This window comes from Fulmarus glacialis, unplaced genomic scaffold (genome assembly GCF_000690835.1).
Source record: "Fulmarus glacialis isolate BGI_N327 unplaced genomic scaffold, ASM69083v1 scaffold20862, whole genome shotgun sequence".
NCBI classification, from domain to species: domain Eukaryota; kingdom Metazoa; phylum Chordata; class Aves; order Procellariiformes; family Procellariidae; genus Fulmarus; species Fulmarus glacialis.
The window spans coordinates 7,480-17,222 of record NW_009196155.1 but is presented as its reverse complement, the minus strand read 5'-3'; the positions used below and the strand labels follow the sequence as shown (position 1 = coordinate 17,222).

The 9,743-nt window shown below is 47.8% G+C and overlaps 1 protein-coding gene across 1 annotated transcript in view; it reads right to left on the bottom strand.

Annotated features, from left to right (window-relative positions):
- Nucleotides 1-8,346: 8,346 nt before the first annotated feature.
- LOC104072612 (thyrotropin-releasing hormone receptor-like) overlaps nucleotides 8,347-9,743 on the bottom strand; it is a gene marked incomplete at its 5' end in the record, with an annotated part of 8,869 nt that continues 7,472 nt past the window's right edge. The window contains one exon of the mRNA XM_009572127.1: nucleotides 8,347-8,727. Coding sequence (XP_009570422.1) covers nucleotides 8,347-8,727 — 381 coding nt within the window. The remainder of the gene's footprint in view (nucleotides 8,728-9,743) is intronic.

Genomic DNA, 9,743 nt, shown 5'->3' with positions numbered 1-9,743 from the left:
CTGTGTATCCTGAAGTCCCACAGCACAGGACTGGGTGGGAAAACCTGAGGGACTGGAAAGAATGGGGAAATGATGGTTGAGGAAAAAAACAGATGCCCAGTCTGCTCCAAAGGTCAATCTGAAAGGATTTCAGAGATGGGGTGGCAGACAGGCAGGGGTTTACACTGACTGGAGACACAGGGCAAAACCTGCCTAATTTATCTGCTCTAATTATGGCATAAGAGAGTGAGAATAATTCAGTACTTTTCTTCATGAACCAAGTTTATTTTTTAACCTTATTCAGCTCAGGAACGTTGCCACGGTAGCAAATACGTGGTGTTAACTGTGGGAGAAGTGAATGTGATCCCTTCCTAAAAGCCATGTGGCTGTACCAGTCCTGAGAAAGCTGCGCAGCATCATCTACGCTTCCAAAGAGCATAGTTTAGTAGCAATTTGCTTCTTTCTTTTTTTCTTTTCTTAAATATAAATGTATCGCAAACCCCAGGCTCTGCTGCCTTTGATGTTTTATCTCCATTTGCTGGCATTTACTTGCCAGCTCTGCAGTTTCAATACGCCAACTGCTTTTATTAACCACCAAGACAATTTCCATTGAGATACCTGAGGGGCTTTTATTTATCACTAAGCACAAAAATGGATCTTTTTCAACAGTGCTAAGGTAATCCCCCCCGCCCCAATTTTTTATGCATGTGATGTGCACTCGATAATGTGCTTTCCTCCTAGTAACCTTCTGAGAAAAGTAGGTAGATTTGCTTTTATGTGACGTATAAATATATCCATATTGCACTGAGATATGGATATATATACATATATATATATAGCCCCTTAGGGATTTCGTTTTCTTAGATGCAAAATAACAGATTTACCTCAAACTGCATGCTTTCAAAACTGACTAGGATATTGTGTTATACTTTTCAGGTCTTACAAAGATGCAGATACATTTCACTCTTCACACAAAAATACCTTCACAGATTTTGCAAGCTGTTTACTACGATCTGTGTACTACTGTCCGGAGTTTTCTGTCGGTTGTTCTGCTGGATTACGTGCAATAATAAACAGTTATCTGCTCACTGTATTCACGTGGATCTTTGCAGGGTAGTCTCCAGGTTTCTTTCCAACACACTCACTCTAGTCTTACAGGAGAGCTCGTCAACACGTGGTGCAGAATTTGCATGCATCTGAATCTTTTAGCTTTTCCCTAATATCTAGTTTAAAATCTGTGGTTTTGTTGATAGGGGAGTTCTTTGCAAAGGGAATTGTTTTCATTTACTGCTTCTTGAAAATTTGGTGCCAGATGTTTGAGGACACCTCCAGCTCTCTGAGCAAGCTCTGTGTGCTACTATCGTGCTGGCCTCCGCCAGAGGTTGCACAGGGCCGGGAGGAAAGGCGGCTCGCTGGCCTGAAGCCCGTCCGGGTGATGCAGACAGCTGCTGACAGGTCCCTTCACTGCCTCCAGACCCCAGGGCTGCTGCCAAATTTCTCCCAAGCTGTGCGTCGCTGCCTGCTCCTCTGGCGCCACAGTCCTCCTGGGTTGGGAGAGGAGTGATTCTCCTCCACCCGTGGCCGTCCTCGGGCTCAGTCTCTTGAAACGGAGGAAAGGCCAGGCATGAGGGACAGGGAAATGGCAGCCAGGGGAAGAGTGATTTACAGGGGACGATGGCAGAGCAGAGCCCAGGGGCAGCGGGGCCCGGGGGCCCAAGGAATCCAGAGTAGCCAAAACCTTCAATCCCTTTTCTATTTCTGGAGAGTCTCACATGAGCAAAGCTGGGCTGTGCAGAGGGGCTGGCGGGACGCAGGCTCAGCCTCCACGGGCAGCAGGGGTTCCCCCAACTTCTGCGGGACACAAGGGGTCTCATGGCGGAAGATTTCATGTTCTGGTAAAGACTTAAGGAGCTGAGTTTGGTGAAATGATGGTTTTACTCTCCTCTGGGCTTGTTTTGCTTCTGGTATGGGAGGAACCAGCAGCATCTCATTCATCCAGTCTCTGGGAGGAGGCTGGGGGCAGCAGTGTAACCAGAGCCCTTTGCACCTCATAAATCTCAGGCTGATGAATGGAGCAGATCTTTGGCCCATGTGTGGCAGAGACAGGAGGGAGGGAGGTGGGTCTGCTGCTAAAGCAATGACGTATTGCTTCAAAAATATTAATAAAGGCAAAACGAAAAGCCTGCCCCTTCCCCAGGGTAGTGAAAACAGTGCTGGGCCTCTGCCTCGGGAGCTGCTGGTTTCAGGGGTAATAACGTCCCCCACACTGCTCCCAGCCGAGCGTCCCCGAGTGCGGGCAGGGAGGTGTCCGATATGTGAGAAGCGGGATAAAGGCACTGGCCTGATCCTGTGACCGAAGGGCAGCAGCCTTAGTCTCCACCGGTGGGAGGGAAGGTGCAACCTGAGCCCCGGTGTCCTTTGAGAGTGACCTGCCCAGGCGTCCCGGGGACGGCCGCACTGCCGTCCACCGTCCTTGTGGGGCATTGAGGCTCGCGGGAGCAACCCCCTCTCTTGGCTTTCATCTTCATGCGAGAGGAAGGGCCAGAGCTGGGTTGAAGGTGGCCCCGGCAGCGAGTAGGTGCTGGGAAGCGCAGAGGGGTTACTGTGCTCCTTTCTGGCCCAGGAGCCAGGAACGGGGCTGGCTCCGCATCACCGCCTTTGCTCCAGGACCCTTCCTGGAGGAAGCCGAAGCAAGGCCTTGGGAGCATTAACGCATTGGGGAACAGCCACTGTTAGCAACTCCAGCAAAACATTTTCCCATGCCTGGCCACGGCTGAGCCCCCAGCTCCGCTCTGAAAGCGCTGGCTTTCCCCTCCCGCCTGGCCAAGCCAAGGACACACCATGCCCAGCTCTGGACCGGCAGCAAGGGGCCCCACGGTGGCCACTCACTCCTGTCCTCTTCTGCCAGAAATGCTGGCGCTGCATGGCCGGAAAAAGTTGCTTTTATTTTATTTCCTCTAAGCAGCCACCCACACTGTGCCTGCGAGGAGAGACAGGATCAGCCAGCACAGGAGGACAATAGGCCCTCACTGACTGTCTCAAAACCATATTAGCACCGGGACCACCCCAGGACCTTCTCCTTGAGAGGGGAAAGCTTTTACAGGCTCCAGGGCTTGTGGCTTCAGGCATTCCCTTTTGGAGGAGCAGCGCACGGCCGCTGGTGCACTCGCAGCATTCCCTGTCTCTATAGAAACAGCACACTCGGAGCACAATTCACAAGGTGGTTATTAAAGAAAATTCAGCAATTATAAAACACAGATTGTCCTTAATACTTCTGCCCATCACCCACGGCACAGGGGACCTGTGGCGTTGCAGTCACATTCCGACCCTCAGGCAATAGCTGGGAAGGTGCCCCTGATTTGGGGCACAGGCCATGCCAGCGATGCCCTCCCATCAGGGTCTGCATTTAAACCCCGGCAGGGCAGAAATGGGCAGGGCTGGTTAACTGCTAAACTGAGGGTATTTTAGTAAATCAGAGTCACTCCTGCAGAACTGGCAAGCTTCGGTCTGCTGTGCATCACAGTGCGCTCCCCAAAATGGATGCCTTGGTTTGAAGAGTGCTAAGGAGCAACCTCTGAGCGAGCAGGGAGAGGAGGCAGGTCCTGGGGGCAGCGCTGGCCAAAGAGCCCTCCGGGGGCCTTGGGAAACACGGATTGCAAAATAAACAAATAACTGCTGAGTTATCACATTAGTATTGCTGTAGGACTATCCCCCTTTATCAGCAGCTCCTTAATTGGGGCCTGCCTGAACTAATTAGTTCAAAGAAGGGGTCAGATTGAAAAGGGGCTGTATCTAATTCATTCCCTAACAGGTGGTCCAGCTTCTCTTGTGGCTCTGAAAAATTTAAGCAGTTGCTCAGCGTTTTCTTCAGTGACCTGAGTATTACTAATTTAAACGTGCTACTATTTTAATTTTAATAATGTGCTCTTTGCAGGATTGTGCCACAGAGCGAAAGCCAAGCTCTAATAGCCTGCTCTGGATGCAGGTAGGCGCTGGGTGCCCTCATTGTCTTTTCCTCCCTTTTTTAGGGAACTGGTGGTGTTTTGTGGGTTACTCTCTAATGTGGCCCTGGGACAGGCGGGCTGATCCAGGATCACAGGGGAGAGGCTTTCCCAAAGAGCCATCAGTGTGGCCATGCTTTCCTCCGGCACAGGCTGGCATGAATGCCTGATTCCTCCCCTGAAAGCACCTTTTCCACCACCCAAATCCAGAGACAAGGTAAGAAGGCAACCTGACTGGAGCTTAAACTGATGATTTTGCTAAGTTATTTAAACGTCTGTGTTTTGCAGGAGTAAATAGCCATTGCTGAGGATCCATCCATGCACTCCATAGAGGCGATTACTCTGTGGCCTCTATCACCAATACTGCATTGAGACCAGCCAGATTCCGGTAAACATGCTGGACATGGCATCTCCTACACTGGAAGTCTGTTATGAATGCTGAACCTGTGGTTCTTCCAGCCCATAAACCTCACTCACCCCTCTCCCACCAGCCCTTCCCCAAGCTGCTGCCTCCTCCGTCCCCCTCTCCGCACTGCTCACAACTTCATCCCCTTCTCTGGGTCTCTGTGGCAGTGCCAGGTGCCCCCTCTCCTGCCACGGGACTTGTTTGCTGTGTAATCGAAGAAAGCAGGTGGCATTTTACCAGGTCAAGAATCACTGGAAGAGCTTTAATTAAGAAACTAACAGGTTAGATCAAATTGAGGAGCAGCTTTAATGTGGTAAATTCTTTAGGAGTAATAGATTCTCTGTTTGGTGGCATATTTATAAACTCGCAGCCTATGCTTATGCTGTTGAGACTAAATAAATGCTGAGGGTAAAATACCGCTTCAGACTTCATGAGCGGGCTGGGGTGTTGCAGGGTACAAGGTAATACAGGCTCAAGCTTGAAGAGGGGTCTTCGATTTCTTATAAGGAATTAAGGTTTTTATTCCGACCTTGGATATCCAGAGGAAGTTACGGTGATGAGTTACTTCTTTTAGTTCCTTTCTGCTGGTGATTTATGTCCTGACAGCACGCAGCTGCCTGTCCTCTCAACCAGCATCTCCTTAGCAAGCTGAGTGCTGACCTTCTGCCTCCACTTCCACCTAAAACTGTCTCAAATCCTCCTAATGTGTCAGAATATGTGCCAGGAGAAGGAGGAGGAACTCATTCCTCATCTACAGAGTTTAATGCTCTGGTGCGTTTGCTGGAGATCTCGTGGTGCCGGGGGGATTTATCTGCCAATTACTTCTCAAGAAATAACAAAGGGTCACACAGTACTTGGCAGATAAGGGCAGAAAGGGGAGAAGAGAACTGGGTTTTAATTGAATACCAAGTATGTTGAACAAAAAATTTCAGAACCATCAATTAGCTGTTGGCCTGGGGCTGAAATTTAATTAAGAGAATTGTGCTTTTAGGATGTCTCTGTCTGGGGGGTAAAAAAGCATAAAGGGGAACTGTGAAGGCTGGAAATGTGATGGGGAGGCAGAAAAGGTCCTGCTGGAGGTGCTTCAGAGTTGAGCTGCTACTTGAGTTTGCAGAGATCAAGGCTGTCTGTCAAACTGCACATCCCATGCCTGAGAAATGCCTTAGGTCAGGATGCAGGTGGGTTTCCAAGCTCGGACAGTAAATCCTCTTCCCATGTGGCCTCAAGGCAAATCTGGCTTTCCTGCTGCTCTCTGCACAGGGTGAAGGGATGGGGATGCAGGACAGCCCGTCCCTGAGGTGCTGCCTCTGCTTGATGCCCCGGGGAGGCACCATCCTCCAACCCCCCCAGCCCCACAGCACCGAGGGCAGCTGGGCTCTGCTTTGCTGCCATGATCTAGTTAGTGTACCAAAGCAAACAGCACCGGGGTGCAGAGTCCCAGTCCCAGCTCTTCCTCTTCTCCAACCCCACCGGGCTTACAGGGTGTTGCCAATTTACTGCACTGCTAAGGTTAATTTGCTCCTCTCTTCCTTCCTTGCCATCACCATCCAGTTATAGCTGTACAGATTAGTTGGCTGTGAGGAGAGGAGAGGAGGGGATGCCGCTCGCTGTACGTCTCTGGCTGTCGGGGCTGGCTATGGCGTGCATGCAGCCAAAGGCGCCTGTGAGCTCAGGGCCTCGAGCCCCACAGAGCTGCAAGCCACAGCTGGCTGTGAAGATGAAGAAAATTAATTCCTGTGCTGGCTAGGCAGGGCATGGAGTGGCTTAAGCGGAATAAGCTGTTATGTTTTGAGGAGATAACTCTGATGCATTGGAAGAAGGACTCATTAGCACAAGAGCCCAGCCTAGCTCTGGGCTATGCAGTAAGTTGTTCCTCTTAACCTCAACTCAGCCCATGCAAGAGCTGAAGCATCCGAAGGTAAGAGCTGACACATCCAAACCTCAGCCCTGGATTTTGCCACGTCCAGGGGACCAGCAGCTGCCCCAGGGCTCCCCTTCCTCCTCCTACACCTTCCTTACCTGTGTGTTACTTCAAGGCACCCTGGTCCCTACTGCTCTGGTTTGTCTGCAGATGCTTTTATCAATGGCTTGTTCTGAGCTGCTAAGGAAAAACCTGTTCTAAGGGGGGAAAAACAGTCTGTACTAGAGAAAAGATTGTTACAAGCAAATTGTTTCATTTCCTAGTTTCTTTTGCTAAGTGGAACAATTTTCTCACATTGTAGCAAAACCACTTCCATTTTCTTCAAGAAGCAAATCCCAAATTTCTGTGCAGAACTTCTTTAACAACAGTAAAGAAGAACTTTGTTCCTAAATTCCCAATATACACAAAAGAGCGCAAAAATGGCATGAATCCTTAAATTCTGAACACACAGTGTCTCAAATAATTGCAAAAAACAAGGTTCTCTTTCGTCATCCTTCAGTTATTTTAGGGGCAAAATAGATAGTTTAATAACTCACAATATAATAATCACACATGCAAAGCCACCCTACACCAAAATGAAATCAATCCTGGACAGTTCCCGACACATCGGTGGGAGGGGAGGTCTTGCTCCGACTCACCCAGGGAAGTGATTTCCCGTAGACACAGTATGGTTACTTAACATCTTGTGCTCTTAAAAATATCACACAGATATTTTCCAAAGTGTATGCAAAATTCTAAGATCATTTACCGCTATAGTTTGGTGAAAAATGGTATTGAAGAGTGAGGCTGAATTGGCTGTTTGAAGAATTTTTTACAGTCACTTGAGGGTTACTGGTGGCTGACACTTGTTTTATTTGGCAAGAGCCTTGCGTTTGGCTTGTGTAATCTTCTACATCTTACTCCTAGTCCAGATAGTCTCTTGCAAGACTGGGGCAAGTGTCCTTGGGCTGGTTTCTTGGACGCCTCTGGTTATGAATATCCACTTTGCTCACAAGATGATAGCAGCAATGACTATTGTTAATGTCTTATAGTCAGTGTGTTACTTATCACAAAACATTTGATGGACTTTCACAAATTATTTTCAGGAAATAAGAGAATTGCTTCACCTGCCGAGCAACACTTCTCAACAGTACGCAGCTACACCACACCGGGGCTTACAGGGCAAGGCTACAGTATCCAGCTGAAGCAACTAGAGGAATTTGGACAGAAAAGGTAAAATTATCCAAAAGAAGCTTAGACCACAATGATGGAAGTATTACTATTACCTTAAGGAACACTCATTATTAGTTTGTTCATTTTTCTGTGACAAATCCAACTGGTCTGGACCTTGGGTTTACGTGCTACCAGCACAGCAATATTTCCAGAAGCGTGGGGTGAGGTTCATGACACCCAGCTTCAGTTATTCCTGACATAGGAGTCCCCACCTGAGGGAGTCCCTTTACAGTCAATGGACAGAAATAGTCACATCTCGGGAAGCGTTCATCTCCTCCTGAGGTATGTGTCTTCCTCGGAGGACTATGCTGAGATGAGAGGAGCTGCTTCCTGGAAGTGCCTAATTGTCCCCATTAACTCTAAAAGGACTCTAGAGGAGCAGCTCACATAGGGGTCTGTGTTATAGGCACGTAAATTCGGATAGGTGAATCTCAGCCTATAAGAAAACTGGCCCAGCAGAAAGAAGTTGTTTTTTTTTTTTCTTTAATGCCCTTCTCTTCCTGGATTTCTTTTCAATGCTCTGGTCCAACTCAACAAACAGTTGCACTTGCATGTAACACAAATGGCGTTGCACTGCTATAATTAACTACAGATTCTTTAAAGATGCTAAACATTGACCTGTGTCTAACACTTCACCAAACAAGAATAAATTAGTGTTAAGGAAAAGCAAACTAATTTGCCTCTAAGAATCTGTTTTGTTAAATGCCCTGGAGAGGTATTAAATTAAGCTTGCTGCAATGCCAAAGCAATTTCTGTTGGCACTTTCCCAACACAGTGCATACAGCTGCATAGCTCCCACTGCCTGCGTTGTTTCAGGGTCCCAGGATTTATTGGGCAGGCTTGTTCTTCTTTGCAGGTGCAGGGAGACGGTTCAGATCTTCTTGTTTGGTGACGTTGTGATCGGAGCTGTCATGAGAATAGTCCTTCATAACGCTGTAGTACACCGGGGCGGTGTACGGTGCAGGGTTCTCAGTACTCTTCTCTTCGCACTTGCATAACTTCCTAAAGGCAGCCCTGAATTTCTGTGACATGAGGTTGTAGATGATGGGGTTGATGGCACTGTTCAGGTAGATGCACATGCGGCAGAAGAGAAGGAACCAGATGTTCAGGTACGGAGGGTCCATGAAGGAGTTCACCACCACCAGTGTGCGATAAGGCATCCACAGAAGGGCGAAGAGGACCACGACGACAGCCAACATTTTGGTCACCTTGCCGGTGGGGATATGCAAAAAAAGAAATAGTCAGATGATGCTAAATCTCCAGCAGAGCTTTCCCACCTGGAGAAATGGTGCAGACAGCTAGTTCAATCTACATATTGCTTATATCTCTCTTTAAGCGTTTAAAATAGGCACACAAACCATTTCTCTCTGAATCCGTTTTGTTCATGAAACAATCTTGCATAAATAAACCCCTTCAATGACAGGTTTTCACCTACTGTTGAAGAGCCTTTAAAGCTCTTTAGGGCAAGCATCCACCAGCCTGGAAATGGGCTGGGATGATCATGGGAATTTCTGTACCACAAAGCAAATTTGAAAATTGCACATAACAATAAGTCAATGGGGAAACTAATTTGTGCAAAAGTGGGGTCCTAACTTTTGGGGGTGCCATGGGGTATATCTCAACTCCCTGCCTAGGATCTTCTGCTTTCGTACACCAGCTCTGCTGTTCCCAGGGATAGGTCCTGGTACAGAGCAGCACTGAGAGCAGAGGAGACTGCCTGGAGTCTTACACAAATTCCTACTTTTGCTGATTATGGGAGATACTTAGCTAATTGGAATGGGTTGTTTTAATTTGCAGCACACTGGGAAGTACTACATTAACATATTAGGAACAAGAAGATATTGAGAATTCAGAAGTGAGCAGTAATTGCCCTCAGCTCAACTTAAGCTTGTTTAAGAAAATAAGTTTTTGTACTGAAACTCCAGTGATCCTAATAATTTCAACAGCTGTTTCTGGTAGGTGACAATCAGCCTCCAGCAAATACTTGCAGAATACACACGTCCCCAAGGAGGAAAGCATGAGTAAACACTGATGCTGCATGCATATTAAGGCAGTGGCCTTTCAAACGTCACAAAGGGAGTTGTGCAATGACTGCAGTTCTTGATACAGAAATAAGCACTTAGATCACGTTCACAGTCTCTCTGCTTTTCTTGGAGTGCTTTTTTACTTAATCACAAGCAACTATGATTTCCTGTAATGCTTTGAGTAGAAATTGAGGGTGGCT